This window comes from Mugil cephalus, chromosome 1, assembly GCF_022458985.1.
Source record: "Mugil cephalus isolate CIBA_MC_2020 chromosome 1, CIBA_Mcephalus_1.1, whole genome shotgun sequence".
NCBI classification, from domain to species: Eukaryota; Metazoa; Chordata; class Actinopteri; order Mugiliformes; family Mugilidae; genus Mugil; species Mugil cephalus.
This window is the reverse complement of record NC_061770.1, coordinates 42,161,061-42,182,862: the sequence shown is the minus strand read 5'-3', so window position 1 is coordinate 42,182,862 and position 21,802 is coordinate 42,161,061. Positions and strand designations below refer to the sequence as shown.

Genomic DNA, 21,802 nt, shown 5'->3' with positions numbered 1-21,802 from the left:
CTCTGTTCTGACGTTCTCTGCCATGTCGGCGAGTGGCAGCGGAATTCTGTTTTGTCTGTTTGAGGGCTCTGTACTTTCTATAAAACAACACGAGCTCAGGCTGGGAACAACCTCCCTCTCTCCCTCCTTCCTCCCTCTTGCTTCTCTGCCTCACGGAAGTGAGATTATTCATCCTCCCACAGACCGTTGCTGCGTTGGGGGTAGATGTCAGAGTGCCAGGAGCATGTGGTGCAAAGGGTATGCGTGCCTGCGCGCTCCTCGTATGTGTCTATTTGTGCACATGAATGCCTGGGTGTACATTTGTGAGAATGCATGTGTAGGAGTCGTGCGTTTTTAAGCTGCATCCATGTGTTTGCATGCGGACCCGAACCCGGGCGCGCGCTTCTGAGGGTGAGAAGAGTTAACGTGTGCCATGTGTCTCACTTTATTATTTTTTTTTTTTACCTGCTGTCACCTTTCCAGTTCCCTCCCTTCAGGAAACAATGCCTTTAGACTGCCAGAGTAGCCACGCAGCTATCATCTCCTCCTCAGCAGTGCCTGCCTCTTTCTCCCTCCATCCCTCGCTCCTCTTCCGTCGCTCTCGCGCAGCCACCGTCAGGCGTCGGAGCACAGACGGAGTGTGAAAGAAGCTGGCAGCGAGGCGCATTCCCTTACTTCTCTCCCCTCGGTCTACACCTCTCCTGCTCTCCACCCTACGGTGTGCTCCCTTCCTCGCCTCCTTCCCTTCCACATCACACTCCCCGTCCTCCACTCCCTTCTCTCAGCACCTCTCTGGCTCGTTGCTCCCCTTATCCATTATATTTCCAGTCTCCCGCCCCCCCCTCCCCTCCCCTCTCTTCTTTTTCTCCGGTTCATAATATGTAACATGATTTAGCCCTCCCCTGTTCATGCGGCGTAAATTTAATCCCAGCCATTCCAGGTTGGCTGCTGCGACTGCTGCGGCTGCTGCGTCTACCATTTTTTCTCATTCCCCCCACCCACCCCGCCACACTCTACGCGCCCGACACAATAGGCTGCTCGAGATTCCGCCTGTTCGCGTGATAAGAAGTTCTTTACGTATGCTAAATGATGATGCGCAAGGTCAAGCGCGAGCCGAGTGCCACACGCTCGTACTACAGAAGCCGCTCGCGCCGTGACAAGCAAACATGGCTCAAGAGAGGGTCTCCCGACAGCCGTTTAAATAGTCGACATAGCTCGCGAGCTCACCAAAGGGCTGACTGTACTCTGCCGTGGCTTTATCTGCTTCCCGTTGTAAAGGCATTAGTGGCATCCATTAGCGTTCAATGAGGAGTGTGTTTACCGGTGTCAACAAGGTCAAAGGAGGTGATCCAAACGCGCAGACAAAGATGGAATGGGTTGCGTTGCTTTTTAATTTTTTCTCCCCCCGCAACTAAATTCCCCAGTGTCCCCAAAGCTTACCCAATACCTCCATAACCTTGTGTGTGTGTGTGTGTGTTATGCCTGCGTGTGTGCCGCGTGTTGGTATGCGTTCAAGGAGCAGCACAACAGGGCACTGGGATAATCAGTCACTAGACTGCAGGTCAGGGTCTTGCACTGTGGGTACCATCCATCTGAACCCAACAGCTGCTGGGAAACGTGGCAGGAGGAACAAGATGAGAGAGGAAGAAGGGTGAGGAGAGGGAGAGAGAGAGTGGTGAGGTAGACCAGGTACAGAGGGAAGCCAAGGAGAGGCTGTTGAAAACAAAAGCAGAGAGCAGGACGAGTGGGGCGCCGGTGGAGTGTTTGTGAGTCGATGCTTTGCGGTCACTTTAGTTGCACAGAAGCGCATGCTCAAGGTTAGTCGGGCCGGGCCGACTTCTCACAATGACACAACCTTGCTCTTTCACCCGGAGAGGTGACGTTCAGCAAATTGCAAAAAAAAAAAAAAAAAATCCCTGTCCCTGACCTGTGTTTTTCATCAACAAAGCTGATGGTGCAGTTCTTGCTGAAGTTTGGGCTCAATAAAGATCCGTAGACGCTATTTTCAGTGAATAATAAAGGCGTAAAAGTAAAAAAAAAAGAAAAAGGACTGACGATAACTTACAGTGCTTACAGTTTACACTTTACACTATTTGCGCCGTGACATTTCAAAGTCCACACCGTCGCGCCAGCCGAAAAGTGGGGAACGCTTTGAAATCTCCCGGCAGCAATTTGCCCCGGACGTACAATTGAGATGTGACTGCGATAGCTTTCGCTGTCCTGCAGCCGCAGCAGGTGCTTTTAAACCAATTATTAGGCAGACAAATGTCATCAGACCCAATTAGCTTCCCGCCGTGCATTTCATGTCGGGCGATCCGTTCATAAGAAAACAAGATATAACTAAAGACGTATACGGCGCTGGTGGAAATCTGCTTGTCAAAATTAGTCAGGCTTCCAGGCGAAGCTGTAAAATGATTTTCTCAAACAGGAATTCCGGCGGCAGACCCCAAAGGGTGGTTTATGACCGTGAGAGGCTCGTCTGAGGGAGGTCACGGGAGGAAAGGAAGAAGAGGAAGGGGGGGGGGGGAGAAAATAAATAATTATAGCAAATAAACTCCTCTGATGTGTGGTTGTCAGGGTCTTTCATGTGGATGCTGCACTTGAGGGCATAGCTTAGCCTAGCTTGAGGGATGTTATTACACATGCCGGCTGATCAGGAGCGATGTGTGAGAAACGGCCTTGTCACTCCGTCTTAAATCACACCATCGCAGAAGAAGAAAGTCGAGGAGGGGAGGGAAAGGGGGGAAGTGGTAACGGGAAAAAAAAAAAAAAGAAAAAAAAAGAACCCCGCATAAGTAGATGTTTTTATCCAGGGAAGAGACCGAAAGTTTTCATCATGGCAGTATGGGAAAAAAAACAAGAGATTATAAATTGCGCATTGTGGCTTAACCAAAACCGCTGATTAGGAAAGCAGCCATTTAAAAGTAAATTTGTGTATGGAGATGCATGGGTTGAGCAGGCTTCATAGTTCTTGATGAACTTGTTTTCGAAATCTGGTCATTTGATATTTTTAAAAAAATCAAGGGCACCGTGAGTGGATGTCTGTCATAGACTACAAAGCTGTTGAATGCCCGTATGGTTTAATGCACAGCAGCTTGTGATAATTAATGTATATATATTATATATATTATACATTAAAACCGGCCCAGTCTTTGAACTCCCACTTGAACTCATCATAGAAGCCGTTTAAATTCCTGATATTGGAACATTAAGTAACATTCAGATAAAGGCGACCATGTTTACCGCGATGAACCCCGACGGCTCGTCAACAGATTCTAGTGCAAAGAAAGATGAATTATTGATAGGTTAAATTATCGCAACCGAAAACTTTCCAGCTCTTCCGCCGAGGTCGAGCACGGTGCCTTCACCCAGACAGAGAAGTGGATATGTGAGATGCATCTCTTCAGCTCCGAGTCATTTTTACCTTGCATTTCATACTTCGCTACAAAACTTCACACCAGGAACGAGCAGTTTCTGAAGCGAGGGCTGTTTCTCTTGGCGTCCGGACGGAGCCAAAACCAGAAATCACAGAGATCACTGCAGTTCGACAGCAGCCTACCCCGTGTATTCACAGCTCCAGCCCTGCATATCACTCTCGTTCGAGAGTGTGGGTGTAGATTGTAATTATTGCATTCTTTAACTCGGCTCGTCTGGAGGGAAATAGAACGTCCCGCTTCACAAAAGGAGGCAAATTCTTATTTGTGCCGGGCCGGGGCCTGATGCTACGTCTCATAACACAGTGCAGCAAGGTTCACATCCTCGGTAGTCTGGCTGCGCTTTGTCCTTGCATGTGTTGGGCTAATTACAGAGGGATCGGCCTTAATAGATTTGGTGGCATTTTTGTGGCCGCTTTGGTCTGTTAGGATAACATACCATAACTCTCCTTGAAGTTCAGTTTGCGCATGGGTCTAAAATTAAAAACACGCCGTGTAAAAATTCCCCAGAGCCGTCCAAAGGGAAATTAGTTAACTCGCACAAAGAACGGGCATAATGCGGTAAAAACTGCCACGCTCGAAACCCATGCTGAAAATATTAGGAGTTGCACCAGTCGGTAGCGCTGCGATGCCTGCGCAGCCTTGCACCGGTTTGTGCCCGGTTCGCCAAAGCATTAGATCATGTGGGAGAACGTGGAGAGACGCCATTGGTGTGAGGTTGACGAACCTGCTGCTGTGGAGGAGCTCATATCTATTCCGCTCGCGCTCGTTCCCATAACAAGTTTATTGCAGTATGGCTGGAATATAAGATAAATATGGTTGATTCTTTGTTGTTATTTTACCCTCAATATTATTGTGTTCCTAAATAGACCAGAATACCAAACAAGCACGCTGAAATGAGAACAGAGACCAGCCATTATGGAGAATATAAACATCCCACCCTCGTTCTCTATCACATTTCTGATAAGGATCATGGGGAAGGAGAGACAGTAGACAGCTCAACAGCTCCTTTCTTTTTCTTGCCACACACTCCCCCCTTTTCTAATTAACATTGTGCATGTTGTCAGGCTTTGTTTAATAATGCATGATTGCTATCAGCAGCAAAATCCTTTGAATGGAGCACTACTGAATGGGAACACAATAATACCACCGGGGGCTCAGGAAGAAAGACAAGACTGTTATTTCGGTCTCTCGTAATACGCGTTCAATGGAAAGCATCAGTGCCACCAAACGTATGAAAGTGAAGGTGCAGAGCGCGACGCTCGGCGGCCATGTTGAGGATGAAACGGGCAAAGGTGGGGCCTCTTTGCTGAACTCTTTTTATATTAGCTAATAGAAACAGAAGAAAGCGTTTGAACCTGTGTCCACGCTCATACATAATTACACAAGCTTTTATACTAAAAAAGCTGCTAAATCCATTGTCATATAACAATGGTGCTGCTGCCTCTCTGCCAGGTCTGGCAGGTGGCTCGTCACCCCTTCGCATATTAGGAAGGAATCTGCAGCACGTGTAAAAACGAACGCTGCAAACGCCACGGCAAATCACGGCCGCTTGCGCTTCGGTTCTAAATGACGGTTTGAGCTGTGCTTACATTAGCTTCTCCTTGTATTTACTCACATGGCACAGCCACTCGGTTGTCTCACTGGTGGTTACACAACATACAGATGGTTTTGTTTGCCTCTATCAGCGTGTGCGAGTGTGTAAATGGGTGTGTGCGCACGCAGGGCGTGAACAGAGAAGGGGAGGGCTGCTGAGTACTGTTTTTTTTTTGCTTTTTTTCTCCCGCGTGCTGCCTAATGTCATGTCATTATGGAAATTCACACTTCATTAATTAATTCAGAGGCTATCACTTAGATTTGGAGGGGGCAGACGCGTGAAACAATAACCAGAGGAGACGGACGGCCGTACCTGCGCCACGTATGGATCACGCCGCAGCTTCGTCCCCTCGCCGCCTCGCTCGGGGTCTTTCAGTCCACTTGATTCTAATCAAATTCACTGTCGCTACAAATGCTGCTCATGTGAAAATTCGGTCTAGTGTTCTCAGATGTATGTATATGCATACGCATTATGCATTTGTGTTTGTGTGTGTGCGTCGGTGGCGGCGGCGGCGGCGGCATGAGCGGGGGATGAGATTGCCTCAAATTGATTCCCTTCGCCACACGTCCCTCGCTCTCGCGCTCGCTACTGGCCCCGCGGCGCTTGGAGACAGGTAGTCGTGTCTATCTTCCCCCAACACAAATCGAGTGTGACAGGTGCGCTATCTTCCCGTCTTTTCTGCCATTTACAGCCCACAGAAATGAAAGAGAGAAAGCTAGGCGCGAGAAAGAGGATGATTGGTAACAGGGAAATGAGGTACTTTGTCATCATCGGGCCTAGTGATTGGGCTTAGGGGGCTTGTTTTTTTCCTCTTTCTTTTTTTTTGTTTCTTTTTTTTCTTTTAGTGTGCAGCGGTCAAATCCGCAGATAAACAGACGACTGTGATATTATTTCTAGGAACCAAAACTGTACAGTCACAGCGGATCGTCAGGCGTCTGAGGCGGTTCGCGTTTGATCTCATGCTACATGAAGTGTCTGAAATGTCACGGTGCGAAGAACGTGCACGGATCCAACCTGTCGCCGCAGCTGAAACAACAGCTTCCAGGGGAACAATGCGGGCTAGCATGCTAACCAGCAGTACAGTGTGTCATCAAAGCTCACACGCTCGGATTAGCTGGGAGCTGTGTTATGAGCTGAAGACTAGCGCAAAGCATCCATCACTTAGGATCAAGCTCAGGCTTAAGCAAATGGATGACAAGGGATATAACTGGTCTGCCGCTAATACTAGCTCACTGTATCGCATTGATTTTCACAGCCGTGTAGCGGCCCTTCGATAAAGACCAAAACATGAATGGCAATGACTGTCCACTCTGTCTTATGGATTTTATTTGCGGTCCGTGCAGCACTGAGTACGGCCCGAAAATGTGTGTGTGTGTGTGTGTGTGTGTGTGTGTGTGTGCTGAAGCTAAGCTACTATATCACTTTGTATCGGCACTTAAGGCTATTAAAGCATCTACTGTGGAGGCAAATGTGGTGTAAGAAACATGAATATGTGCTACGGATAAATTGGTTTATTGATTTTCGCCCAGGACACCACGGTGTAATTAAAATGCACATGTACAGCTCGTACTGTAAAGAAAAACTTCAGTTTCTTCCGCTGACGGAGTGAGACCTTTGAAACGGCTTTCGCCATTTGTGACTATTTCCCGATTATTCTTCTGTGCGAGAGTTCTTCATGTGAGACAGATATCAGCACTGATCTGAGCGCGACTTAAAATGCGCCGTTAGTATGCGGCATATGTAATTGGCGCTCGCGACCAAAGCTGTGAAGACAAAATCATATTAAGTCACCCTTTCATCTGTGCGATTTCTGCCTCTCTCTCGTGCACTCTCTATCTCATGCACACGTGCACACGCAGCGTATGTGAAGTAACTATTCCATTTAGAGAACTGTCAGAACATACCCCGTGAGCACATCAGGCTCTTCCTATCCTCTGTCAGCTCCAGCCGAGGCTGTGTGGGGGTATGTCAGAAATGTGCAGGGATAGATAAAACCCATGGAGCCAAACAGCTTTGTTTCATACAGTCCCTCTCTCTCTCTCTCTCTCTCTCTTTTTTTCTTCTTCCTTCCCTCCCTCCTTCCCCTCTCCCTCTCCCTATCCTTCCTTGCCTTGCATAGGCTGTGAATACCCTGCATCTGAGAAATCAGACCAGACTGACTCACAGGGCTCTGTGAGCCAGTGCCACCGAGGCTGCCAAAGCATGCTGGTGCCAAGCTGTCCCACCATGCACAGAGCCAGACCCACGCTGCTGCTGCCGCTGCTGCTTGTCCTGGGTCTGCTCCTCCACCTCGCCGACGCTCAAAGTAAGTAGACCGACGGTTTTCACGCGCAGCCTCAAGTGCTGCATCCCGCCGGATGGGGTGGGGGATGGGGGGGGGGCAGAAATGCTTTTATGTCTTTTATCAACTGACACATAATTACTTAATGTAAAACGCCCGCAGCTTAAATGAGATGAAATACGTCCAACTTCCTTCTTCACAAGTCAGAAAACTGGCTGCACTATGATGAGTCTGATATTTATGTATTGGGGGAATATCGCCACTATAAAATCCAAGTTTTTATAGTTATGTGACATTCAGATGCAGCATTCAACTTCAAAAAAAAAAAAAAAAAAAAAGTACTCTGTGAAGTAGACAGTTTTGGGAGGAAATACCCTTATAACTCCCCTCTACTGAAAAATGTGTTTCTCTTTCTGTTACCTCACTGTGTCTGACCTTCACTGTGCAGAATGATGCATGGGCAGAGTTTAACACTGGAAGGCTGTTTTTTAAATGTATCCCCTGAAGGTGGGGTTCTCTGTCCTTAACTTAAATGTGACTTTAGGTTACGTGTGAGCAGGATCAGCTCATAAATAAACACACTGGAGTTCAGTCTGCGGCTTCCACGCGGGTGATAAAGAAATGCCGAAGCTTCCTGTGTCTAAACTGACAACGGACTCTCAGGGAAATGAGTCTTAAAACTTCTTTTTTTTCTTTTAAAAGAGGATTCTGGGTGAATTTAAGGAATAAAACAGACCTGAAAAGTATTTCCTGAGTGCAGCTTGGCTGCTGGCAAATCATAATGATCGTGTCACATTGTGCTTTCTGACTCCATCCCACACACCTACAGTATGTTTCAAAATAATCAATTTCTTCATCTCACCGAACGATCAAAAATGTGTCCTTGTTTCCCAGCAGCTTTTTTTTTTTTTTTTCTTTTTTCCCCAGCGGTAAAAATCAGAAACACTCAGGCCTCAGCCAAGAACCTCACACTGAGAAATCTTTGGAATTGAGTTACTTGACATCAGACACCTGCTCATTGATGTGTGACAACAGTTTTCAAACCTCATTGAGCTCTGGTCCTACACCAAAGATCCCTCCCCCTTCCACCTTTTCTCTCTCTCCCTCTTTTTTTTTTTTTTTTACACTAAGATCCATGAATCATTAGCTTCTGGAGTCACGGTGGGATGAATAAAAATTTTATCGCCCCCCTTTTGCACTGACTGAAATCCCCTCAGTTCAGCGGCGTATTTCTGAATGAAGGGATCGCTCACCCAAGGTCATATAAAGCAGAGCCACGCGAGGCGGAATTGATGGGCGAGATTTTCAACTTTGTGCTTGAGAAATGTCCCCCGCAATCTGTTCAAATGTGTTTTATTTTTCTTCCCCGCCTTCCGCCGCATATGTCTCACAGCGGGCGGCGGGGTGGAGTGGGGAAGGGGGGGTGGGGGGGGGGGGGGGGGGGGGGGGGGGGGGGCGAACGGAGAAACGCGCTCCCCGTTTATCCCCCCCGTTTTATGTGCGACTCCAGGATTTATTGGCACAATTTAATTATGGGACCTTCCCAAAACGGCATTAACGGTCGATAAACGTTACCATTGAGGGGGCTTTTTAGGAGCTATGTTTTTCAGAAACTCACATCTTCCACGGTCGAGAGTGAATTTACATAACAACGCGCTATGAGAAGAAAAAGGAGAAACCTTCTCTTAGACAACTGCCTTGGTAAAGCTCTCAGACATTCCACGGTCGCATTTGAGCACGAATGTAACGGAGACCTGCGCAACTGCTGTCAGCAGCCCCCAAATCTTGACGCCTCAGTGCTTACCATCACCACCCCCACTAATTTCCCCTCCTTTAGCCGTCTGGCCTCTTAGCAGCTGCCGGTGCCCCGTACCCTACTTAAACAGCTGTGCTGGGTCATCATTTCAAAGCCAAAACAAACGTGTCGTGAGGTAGCCGCAGTGGCTGTCTGTTAATGACCGAAGGGGCGTGTGGGAATCAGGGAGGTCGCGGGGTGACGTGTGTGTCCCGTCTGCCGCAGAGGCGTCGGGAGGGGAAAGTGCCGCTTCATGGCCAGAGCCACTTCAGGCGCTACGTATTAGCAGTAGGGATTTCCACGTGCTCCTATAGGTTGCCGTGCTGCCAGCTGAACGTGTTTGTTCCTGCCTTTCCCAGATTCTCTCCGTTGTTTTCCTTCCTAATCACTCTCTTGCCAATTTTCTCCTCGCTTCTTATTTGTTTTTTGTGTTTTTTTTGTCTCCGCGCGCCTTTGTCTTCTCGCTACCTTTCCCCTGTGCCGCTTGGAAGCGGCGCAACAGCCCTTTCCAGCGATTTAGAAGTTCCCTCATTTCCTCCGCTGTTCCACTGCATATGCATATCCAGCCCAGACACTCTGGGGTGCCCTCGGCATGTGTGGTGTGCTCCGAAGACCTCGGCGCACACCACACATGCAGTCCTTAGAGCGCCGCCAGTGCACTCGGTTCCACGCTGAACCCCTCAGCACCCAAATCCCGCTGCATTTCCACCGGGGGAAACTGGCCTCTGCTGCTGCTGCTGCTGCTGCTCTGGATGCATTTGGGTGTGAGATAGCCTCCGGCTGTGGATACGGCGGCGGATATGAGACACGCAAGAGCAGAAAATGGCTGAGTCTGCCTGCTCAACAGATGGCACAGTCCTGAGAGCCAGGCCTGCCCGCCCGCCACCCCGCACAGTGGACACTGCAGCCCTCTCTTAAGAAAAACACCAATCAGGGCTCGTAGCTAACGCACGTTTCGAAAAGAGCTCCGTCGTGTCTGTCCCCCCGGTCACATTCTAGCTCGGAGGAACGTGATGGATTTAAAAATGATATTAGAGGATGATGTTTTTTACGTTTCTCTGTTTGGCCCGACGGTTTGTTTTCACCCCGTCTTTGTTTTGTCTTCGGCCTTGCTCACTCTCTCTCCCTCTCTCGCGCTTTCTCCTTCACCCTGTCCCCCTTGCTCTTCAAATGCGGCCCGTTTAATTTGTGTGGCAAATTGGGCTTGGCAATAGCTTGAAATGGAGGGAGAGAGGGGGTGGGAGGGGGGGAGGGTCATAATTGTCCCCGGTGAGCCAAGGGGATGGAGCGCAATAGCTGCAACAAACAATTTCTCTGTCTTCTGCTGAACAGTAATGCAAAAAGGACACATTGGAGGATGAGAGGAGAGCTGGACGCATTAAAAACATCTCCACCTGGGCAGGGATGAAGCCGACCGAACCGCTGGTGTCGGCATCGCAATTAAAATAACTTGGACCCGACAGAACGTTTGTTTTCCGTGGGTCCAGTGTCAATATGAAGCAAAAACAAGCCAGGTGTTAGAAGGCAACACATATAAATATAAACTATACACAAAGAGCTCAAGCACACGATGCACACATCAAACTATAATGACTGAGCCGCGTTCAGCCGGTGACATTTGGTGACTATTTGAGGGCGTTTATCCTCAAAGATCGACTTTAACATTAAAAAAAAAAAAAAAAAAAAAAATAGAGTTCAAGTAAACAAGCTGAGCAACCAGCACCCCCCACCTCCTCTCGCACGCTTAACCCCCACGCTGCGTTGGACCATGTCAAACCCTGAGCCTAATAGTGTTTTAATTGATTCCTCCCATTGCAAGCGGATGGCATGGTGAGTCCCAGCGAGCCAGTGCAATTCTCTTTAACACGTCAGATGAGTATCGACTGGCTCCTCCAACCCCTCTAAACATTAAGACGTTAACACCCAAACCTCATCTCTCTCACTCGCGCTTATTTACAGGCAGGCGTAGCGCACGCAAAGCGTACACGCCCAAGCACTCACTCAACATCCGCAGGCGTCTAATGTATGTGCAGTCCTTCTGAGCCAGCAATCAAAGGTGAACCACATGGGACGAAAACAGCAGACAGTTTATTGATGTGACACTTCTTTCGCTTCCACTGCAGTTTAAAAAAAAAAAAAAAAAAAAAAAAAAAAAATGCAGGGTGGCGGCAGAAATAATCACACGCTACGGCAACATGACGTGACCGTGTTGGTATGTTCGCACTTTTGATGTGAAGAACCGGTTTTCCCATATGCTCCCCTAAAAGATGTATAGGAACAAGTTATGATCTAGGAACCTCTACTGCTCTATGAGGAGCCATTTGTTCAGAAGCACCGCTGTTACTGTGAACAACAGCATCTGCCACTGTCACAGAGGATTCTGGTGTTTTCTGTGTAGACTAGATTCATTAAATGGGAACTTTGTTTTGTTTTTGTTTTTTTCATAGCGGAGCATGACTTTGAATATAATGTATGTTAACTGGCGGCTTTTATCGTGCCGCACCATTTATTGAAAAGGAAGCGCAGCCTCACAGTTTGTGTTTTATTATTTTTATTTTTGGTGACAATGACCGTGACGTAAAGGTACAGCACAAGAAGATGGAAAGGCTGCGTGCGGGGTAGTGGGGATGGATTTACTCACACGATATAAGAGCCATATATTAGGGAGAGTCTGGCCAACTACGGGAATGGAACGTCTGAGCTATCCTGCTGTGGTGATTGGTTCAGAGCTGGTCACGAGTTTCATGGGCGCCATGTTAGACACATCTAACCAATGTTCACCCATAAAGAAGCGGCAATAACGGAGAATGAAACTGAATTAAAAGTTAAAATATGCCACAGTGATCAGCCTATGGCACCATTTTCCCCGTGAACGAAACCAGAGAAAATTACGGGAGCAGAAGGTTAAAAGGAAAAACTGTACAGCAACTAAATTCTGCCTATTATGTGAGGTACATGTCAATTTATCTCTTTGACGTTTGTTAAGATTTTATAAAAGAAAAATAAAGTCATCATTAATGTGAACCTTGATCTCAAAAACACCCAACACCGCTTGACAAATGAATGAAGTTTGAAGTTAACCAAGCCTTATGCTAGCCTCATACTAGATAGTTACCCAGACTAAAGGCTTAGAAAAATAGCATCTTCCTTCATATATATATATATATATATATATATATATATATATACACTGTGAAACCCACGTGTGCTTGTGTCCATGTAGATAGGCAGATTTAAGTTGCTAATAAATTATTATGACTAGCGTGCTAATGTTACGATGCTAATACTAAATAACAGTAACAGTTTATTTTTCACTATTTATACACTAAGTATTTAAGATATTTAATGTAAGCAGACGCTGGAATATTTAAGTGAGGGCCTTTTACATATTGGCAGATGTTGGCAATAACATTTATAGGCCCGTTAATGGTGAAAATAACACATTTATTTCAACATAGCACATCCGCCCCATAGGGTTACACTGTAACTGATTTGAGTTGGCCAGACTCTCTCTTATATACGGCTCTGTCACTCAGGAGTGTGCGAGTCTCGTGTGGGATAATTACTTAAAAATTTTCGCTTCAGCAATTTTTAGGCAACAAGTTTGAGAGAAGACCATGGTTTGGGTTAAAATACACGCATGAAAGATACCGCCAATGGAAATACATTATCAAAGTTGTGTTCTGTGTAACTGGAAAAAAAATAAAATAAATAAATAAAAGGAAAATTTGTGTCCAAGGACGAGAATAACTTAAATTAAGTTCTGTGTCTGTTTCACAAACCCCCACTAGACCAGGCTGAATCATTTGCAGTGGTATCACTTTGAAAACAGTGCGGTTACGAAAAAATTAAGGACATGCCTGTTGGGATGGACGTGTATACGAAAGCGTGCACACACAGAAAAAGACACGCTGGCCTTTTCCTGCGAGCGTGTCGAGTGAAATGAAATAAAGCTGTGGCGGTATCAACACACACACAGATGAACAGAGCGGTCCTAACTCGTGCATGTGCACATTCACCCACTGCACACACCCCCTAAATAGGTTCACCTTGTTGCACGTCCAAAAGCTAATGACACTTTATTCCCCAGATGACATCAGACTGTAATATGTGTGTTTTATGCATGCCTGGCCTAATATGAATTATTGTAAAATAGTGTTGTATTTGCATATAAGCTTCCGGGCTGTACTGAAATTAGCATTTTTACAACAGCTCAAATTAAATCCCTCTGCTTAATTTGCCTGCATGCTAATTTGATTTAAATTGAGTCTATTCCATTCCCTTTTACCCTCGTACCCACACGGAACATACATGCATTCAAGTTGCGCACACATATGAACGCACACCATTTGCTTGTAAGAGCAGCAGCCTACATCCACCCCCCACACGCCGCCTGGTACGCATTGGATTGGACACACAAATAAACACGCACGGAGCCTCCGCGTTGGTGCAGCCACACGAAAATGACGTTAAAGCAAGAGGAGAGCGGAACTCGCGGAGAGGTTTGATCCAACTTTAAATCACTGTAATTCCCCAAGTCCACCGGCTCGTTCATCATTCTGCCGGACACCGCTCAAGTGGAAATCTCATTGTTGGCTCCACTCGTTCATTTCAAAACGTGTCTTAGTACAGTACATCCTTACAGCTTGCATCAATATCAACAAGAGGGGAGCATGCATCATGTTCACACTTCAAATAAACGTGGTGAAAACACCTCCGGCGGAGAGTGCCAGCACTTAATTACCATCTAGTTGTTTGGATGAAGACCTTGTGACAAGACTGGATTCCCAGTCTTGTCACAAGATAAAACAATGTTATCAGCGCAGCGCAAGATGCTTCTTGCTCGCAGGTTGAACTAAATGAGTAAGTCATTATCGTTTTCTTTGGCTTTAAATGCCTGTACCAACTCCTTGTCAACAACATGCGGCGCAATTATGTTTAAAGGTCGTATCAGGCCCGTTATTAACTCCATCAATGCCGATTTCTCTGGCAACTTGGCCCAAGTGTATTATTTAAGGCCATTAGCCTCATCAATGGATTGCAGTCATTTTGCCTAGCACTTAGACCACAGAATCACACAAAAGCAAAGCAATTTTCATCACACTCCAGAACCTCCGACACTCGAGGAAAGCAGATAATCACACATAATATGGAGATGTAGCACGGGCTCGGATCAAGGCAATTAAACGCTAGCGCCCGGCTACTAATGCTAAATCTAAGTACACTTACATCTTCAAGACAAAACTAACTTAATAATGGCGAAGCTATCTAACCTGCACAATCCATGTCTCAAAGCGGGGATATTGACAGAACAAAAGCACCAGGGTACAAATGCTACATCTATTGACGAGGCCATGAACAAACTCCCCAAATCCCTTCTTCTAAATCCATATATTGGAATACTCCACATGAAATGACTTGGCCTGTCATGCCATGAAACGGTATGGATTTCAGTCTTCCTGCCACCCCCTCATCTGTTTAAGGTGCCACAGGAAAAAAAAAAAAAAAAGAAATGTTAATGCTGTGCTAGGTTGACGAACAATATCCAACCCTCTCTCTTGCACAAAAACGCGCCTTGTAGCACGTCTTTGAGGCTAGCGTCAGCCGGTGAGCCGAGCGCGCTGCCAGCTGTTTTGCATCTGCTAGGCTTACACTTGGCACGGTTCTAGTCTCGCTGGCACATGCGCCGAATCTGATCGCCCCGCACACGCCGTGCCAGTGAACTGTGTAACAATGCAGGTGCGCCATGACGCCGCCACAGTGACAGCGCAATTAATAGACTGATGCTGTAGCTGCGGCAACGGGATTACTCGCCCAGTCAAGTCTGAAATACACGGGCGCAGACTGCGCAGATGATGTTTCACTGCAGCGTGCTCCCTAAACAATGAGGAGAAAGCACCGCATGCACATGCAGGAATCTGAGACGGGTAAGTCGAACTGAAACGTGGAGCCTCCGTGATGGTTGTGGGTCTGCGGATCTCGGTTGTTATTTTCCCCAGGCGAACGCGCTGTAAGTGGTGGAGATTCCCTTTTGTATTTGTTTGCATCACTGCAGTGGTGTCCCATCTATCTTCTAAATCTGGATTAATTTATTAAGCAGCGTATAGGTATGCACTGCCTACTTTAACTTCAGGCCCAGCAATTATTAACACTGTTGTTTTAAGACAAATTGTAGAATTCATGTGAGTCCAATATTCTGCATTTTGAAATACCACAAGCAGAGCAAATCAATACAAACCTGCAGAGAGCCAGCAGGCAGATGTACAACATGACAGAACCTGCATGACAGGACTTATTTGTCAACCCGCTCATTAATTATTTTTATTCAGAATAAAAGTGCCGCCTGGATATTGCGGAATGCATCCGTTTGTTTAAGGGAGCAAAATCGCACATCCCCGATGTGTGTGCACGCATGCTTGAAATGAGCGAATATGTTTTTATACCCCTTTATAGCACATAACTGTTGTGATTATAAAAAGCCTTTTTGGAGTCTCGGCTTCGGAGCTAATGCATCTATGTGTGTGTGCGCGCGTGCAATGTGTGCTCGTACAAGTAACACCTGGCCCTAGGCTTGAGCTTTGGTCTCACTCCAGGGGTCCTAGGAGTGCGACACATTGCACTGATCTGAGTGCAGCACATTTGTGTGCCTGTGGGGTGTGTTGAGAGTCTGCAGTGGGGTTAATGGACTAAACCATTCATCTCCATGGAGTGCCTGGAGGCAGTCTCTCAATCCTAGCCAGAAAGCTTACATTCCCACCTTCTTACCTACAGCACTCTGCAACACTTGACGCGGATTGGGAATCTTTATGCCCTGAGCTCCCCCTGTCACAACTGATTTACATTTGCCGAGGTGATGGAGTGAGCGCTCAAAGTCCGTCTTTGGCGAGCCATCTTTCTCGCCTAATACTCTCCCTAACACACTACATCTGTCACTCTTTTCTGTCACCCTGCCCTCTCTCTTGTTTGTACGCCTGCTCACTCATCAACTCACTCTCTCCCGCGTGCACGCGCGCGCAAACACACACGCTCGGCGACTTTCTCTCCGCCTCTTTGGCTTCTCTGCACCACTAAATGAGTCATGCCATTCGAGGCGCTGAGATTTATTGTGACACACCGCTTTAGTGTGGTTTATTAGTTATGGCAAATGAGAGTGAGAGCTTCCATTGAGAGGTGAAACTGCTCTCACACCACAGCCAGACCCACAGGCTTTTGGAGTTTGAAACCGAGCCAGGCCCTCGTTTCTAATGGCGCAGCACTCCAGTGCCCATCTCGCCGCGCCGCGGAACATGGGATATGTATTCACACGTGTCCACAATTACCAAACGCTCCCTGGACATTTATGTGGAGTTTAGACAACATCCATCATAACATCCATGAACATTCTGCTTCCCTTTAATTTCCACCCTTCCTTGGTGCCGTCTTCCGTGTCATTCATCATTCTCTCATCAGCTAATTAATTATCACAATGGCCTCCGTCACTTGAGTCACGATGAAGGATATTTCAAGTTAAGTGTGGATAATTAAAGTACAACAAAGGGGGCGGGGGCGGGGGAGGGTGGGATCCTGAGTGTCCATTTGCCATAAGAGTCAAGATCTCATCTGGCTTCCTTCCTTCCTTCTGAATCTTTCAGGCCGCATCTCAAACATTCGCTTAAATCCCATTCAGTTCTTCATCCCTTATTCAACTCAGTGCGTACACTTTTATCTCTCTCTCTGTCTCAGTTAGCGCGAGAAAGTGCAGAACAAACTCTGTGATGTCCGGATTTGTGCCTACATGGATTTCTTTAAGCACACTTTCCAAATAAGATTTTCCCACTCTCCTCGTGATCAGAGGGTGTCGCAGAGATCCCCTTTCACTCTCTCACTCTCCTTCCTGCCACAGCCCGGGTAAGACAGAAATTTCACACCGCATGATCTGTTGCCTCTCATTACACGGCGCGATTTAATTGGCTGTGCGTTTCCCTCAACGCTGTTATTCAGGGATGGATGTCTGCAGAAAGGAGAGGCTGTAGTTTTGCCATTAAATCCCACGGGGACATTTTTTATTTGTGTCTTTGGCCACGTTATGCCAACTCCAGTGGGAGGAGCGTGGGAACACCCAGGAGTCATTAGTCATTTAGGTTTGCAAAGTGCAACTGAAAGGCTTGTCATTCCACGTAATTTACTGAAAATCCAGATTAAAAAAAAAAAACAATAAATAAATGATGAAAATAAATTATTACCGCTACATAATCCACTATCTAATGTACAGTCCTGCTTAGGCAAATTCATGCCATTTTATTTTAAGCACTTCCACACATGCGGCATGTGTGCATCGATTGCGCATACGGCGCGCGTGTGTGTGTGCACGCTTGAAAAAGCAGCTACGCATGGCTGTGCACATATCTGGATAGTATACATGTTCAAAAATAGCACCGTGTTTTCTGCACACGGTGGACATCTAATGGAAGCCAGAGATGGATTTGGCATATCTGTAATAATATGCTTTTATTCTCCATTACGGCCAAAGAGCGCCACTGATGAGGTGCTCTGAGGAACACACTCTGACCGACGCCTGCCACAGCAATATGCTGGATGTAAAGTATTGTATATTTAATTTTTTTTTTTGTCACAGACATAAAATAAAAATGAATAAAGAAGAAATAAATATAATGGGCCACGCTGGGCTACAATCAGTGTGTGACCTGCCACTGAAATGATTATCAGAAATGATTAGACCGATTAGCGGTAGGTAGACAGAAAAGAACGCCAAACAGCAGAAAAAGAGCTTAGACGGAGATTAACTAAAAAAGAAAGGGACTTTCAAAGGCGTTCGAGCCAGATGAGGTGATATGAAGGAAAAGAAAGAAAGGCCAACATGAAACACAGAGATTTATTCAATGTTAGGTAACTTTTTTTTTTCCTTAACAAAGCTAATTTCCCAAAAAGTAATCCCGAAGCCTACAACTTTAATCCCACTGATATGATTAAATTCCCGGCATCTTATGAAATGATCTCAACCCTTTTTGTAAGGATCTAAAATTTGTTAATGAAAGTCAAGGGTAAATAGATTAAATATATTGCAGTTCGGATTGGATGTCACAGTGTGATCTTATTTCGAGTCGCTTCTCATACACAATGGGAGAAAAAAGGGTCTGCTTTTATCTGGGAAACACAAGTCATGAAACATAACTTCAACCAACTTCTGTGAAAGCCGGGAGTTTACACAGAAATGCGCTATGGATCCATTTATTTTATTTTAGGAGAAACACTTCGGATTGCGGATTGCGCTCGCATTGTGTGCCGAGGTACTTCTGGTATTATTACTATTATTATTGTTATTATGGATTTAAAAAGGAATATTGTTGGTGTCTGTCTATGGAAAAAAAAAAAGCGAGTTGAAATTGTTTGTTAAAATCCATTGCAACAGATGACAAGAAAAGAGGTAAAATAACCAAGGTCCAGGCAAGTTATCGGGAATCAATTGGTTGCATAGTGACTAAAGCGATTCAAGGAGGAAGATGGGAGTCACAGTAATAGCAAACAAAAAAGCAAAACAGAACCACGAGAGAGTATTCTTATCTTAGATGACTGCTATCTCGTAGGAGACAGCCACTTTTGTTTTGCCGTGCCTCATTGTGTGGCATCTTTGAAATCCGAGGGGGCCTGTTACACGGCATTCATTTTGTTTCATCACTCGCACAAAGCCTTGGCTGACATTATTTGAGATAGTTTGTTTCAGGTACAATGAGAGTAATTATTCCGGCTTCACAGAGAACACGGAGGAGAGTACGACAGAAAGTAAGCAATATTACTGGCAATGATATGATATTACAACACATTACTAATAAAAGCTACACAAATAACCACCTCTGTTTTTTATGATTCAGAACCCCGTGTACCCAGTACATCCATCCTCTAATAGACATTGTTTTTTCGAGATAGTAAATGAGTTTGAGTAGAACAGAAGCAGAGGCCTGTCTTTTGGTCAAGGTTGCATGGGGTAACGCCGTTAGAACAAAAGACAAACTTGAGTTTGAGGCACATAAGGGGATGTCAAAATGACAAACTAGTCAATGCACTTCCATGTTTTACAACAACGGTGTAAAAAAAACGGCAATGTTTTATTAGCGGCTACACCTTTCTTTTTATTCTTTGAAGTATCCAGGCGCATTGGAGCGGTGTCCATCATTAACGCCACAGAGTGTGCCCTTGGTCAAGCATGTTCCTTATCACTACGGCCCTGACTGTGTTCCTAAGCATCATCCGTTGGGTCTCGCACACAGGGACTCTCAGATCTATCCTCCCAGCCGCTGCTCTACATCTGTACAAGATCTGGAACTATTGATTAGGTGATAATTAAATTGTCCACCCCAGCTTGATATGGATTAATAATTGCCCACTAATGCCCTCCTGACATTTTGTTGCATCGACTCGATACTGTTTGCAGGGTCGCGCCGATAATTATGACGCTCGGTATTCTTCATTTTGTCCCTAATGAGACCAATGAGAGTTGGCTTGACTTTTGCCTAAGAATTAGAATGGAGTGAAAGGGAGTGAGGAGGAAGCATGGATTTTCTCTTAGGACCCATTACTCAGTGCTTTGAGCCTTATCGCAGATATATTTCTTTCCTTTACAGGGACATTTCTTGTCTCACGAACCTCATTTCTTGACGCGTAATAAGTGCTTTGTCAAAATAAGTAGAAACTGTCACACTCTGTTGATGCAAATCACGTAAAGAGGACATCTCAGGAAAACAGCAGCACCACTAGGAGTACTATAAATACTGAGATTAGAAGGTGGTACGGGCATCGCGCCACATCACCGCATCGACTTCCTCGCTGCCATCTGCGAGTGTTCCTCCTCTGGCACTCGCACAAAGACCTTTAGTGCATTTTTTTTCCCCTTTGTCCATGTTTGCTAGGTTTAATTAGGTTATTTACTTGAGCGTCACCTCCCAGTGTTTCGTTATAGTGGACATCGCAGATAGGGCTTCACACAGGGCAGGGGCAGATAAAAAGTTAGGACAAAAGATGATAAATGTCGCGAGCGGGGACCGGAATGCAATCTGGCCGCCACAATGCAGAGATGCTCTAATGGCTTCCCAGCAAGGAAGGGGGAAGGCACTGTCGAGATGGCAATGTGATAAATGGCGCAGGGGTGGCTGTGAGGACTGTAGGCAAGACAAAGAAAAAGAAAAGAGTCATGGAAGGAGGAAAAAAGACGAAAAAAAAACCGAAGATGACCACAAAATGGAATCTAATTAATCTGGACTTTGTCCCCCCCCCCCACACTCTTGACAAATTCACCACAGAAGAAGAAGAGGGAGGGAAATTGTTTTTTTTTTTTTTTTAGAGATGTGTGTATCCCCCACCCCCACCCCCTTGCCAGCCTCAACCATTCTACTTTCCACCCGAGTTGAAAAGGCAAAGGGACGTATGGGTTCTGACAATGCTCCTGCACCTGTGGAATGATTAATGACAGCAGACTCGCCTTACATGCTGCAGACTGAAAATATTTGCTACAAAAACGCACGCCAAGGAGAAGGAGACTATAAACATAATTCCTCTGCTATTTATTACACAAATTTGGGGTTTAGACCGTCTTCAGAGGAGAACTATTGAGAGTTTCACGGTGAAATAATGTACCACATTTCACAGAGTTCACATAAGTTACATTGTAATAACACCAGCTATATTAATGTACAACGATTACCATTCAAAATGGACAGAGAAGAGAGAGCTGGAGAGAAAAAGGCTCTTGAGCAGGGATAAATGAGTGGATAAAACCGTCTAAGTGCGGATATTTGATTCACTGAGATGCACATTGAAGTGACTGCTGTACTTATTAGATACACAAGTGTGGGGAGAAGCTAATTTACAAGCTACATTCAGTTTGTATTCATCCGCAGAAGGCTGCGCGTGTCCAGGTAATTTATGGGTGTAGTTTTTAAATTTGACTCATAACTACTAAGGGAAGGGAGGATTTACATCCTTATGTGGACCAAATTGGGTTACGATTAAAATAACTGTCATTTCATGCCATTATAAAAGGACACTCACTCGATGCAATGGACTCACCACCGTGAGCAAGTCCCTCTTCATCAGTTCAATCGTCTTCAAGTCCAAGAATCAGTCACTTTGCGTTTCATTCATGTGTGTACGTGCACTCGACTTCTCGGAATACTCGCAAACTTAACAACCGCGCCGAGTTCACGTGTAGGCTTATGATTTATTTTTCGAATAAAAGGACGAGAAAACGATGGAAGTCATTACATACAGCAGATTGTGGAACCTTTTGGCATTTTGTAACTGGCTTTTTATTCTCCCACTTTCCCCCTGCAGTTTTCACATTAAAGCCAATAACCCCAGCCATTACTACAAGTTGTTCATTTAGAATAATACGGAAATTGTACGGGAGATAGAAAGGTCTTTATGCCATTACGAGGAATATTCTGTCCCCCCAGCTATCTGATTCATGACATCAAAGCACCCACGGTTTTTGATCTGCACCGTATTTCGATTCACTTATGTACATATGCTTAATACACACATGGAGACCACACATTCACCTGGCCAGTGGACTAAAGCCCATTACGGTGGGCAAACATTTGTACTTGAGGCCGGCGCCTTTGTGTACCCTCTCGCTTTGTCAACTGAGGCTCAGTTTGGCGAAGGGTGAAAAGGAGACTAAAAAGAGAAGCGTAACCAACTCCATTAGTCCAAAGGCCACATCT

At 45.8% G+C, this 21,802-nt stretch overlaps 1 protein-coding gene across 46 annotated transcripts in view; it reads left to right on the top strand.

The window, feature by feature from the left end:
• LOC125005177 (receptor-type tyrosine-protein phosphatase delta-like) overlaps positions 1-21,802 on the top strand; it is a 344,191-nt gene that overhangs the window by 247,339 nt on the left and 75,050 nt on the right. For all 46 annotated transcript variants that reach the window (XM_047580628.1, XM_047580542.1, XM_047580610.1 and 43 more), the window contains one exon: positions 7,130-7,315. In XM_047580628.1, coding sequence (XP_047436584.1) covers positions 7,213-7,315 — 103 coding nt within the window. In that variant the 5' untranslated portion in view covers positions 7,130-7,212. The remainder of the gene's footprint in view (positions 1-7,129; positions 7,316-21,802) is intronic.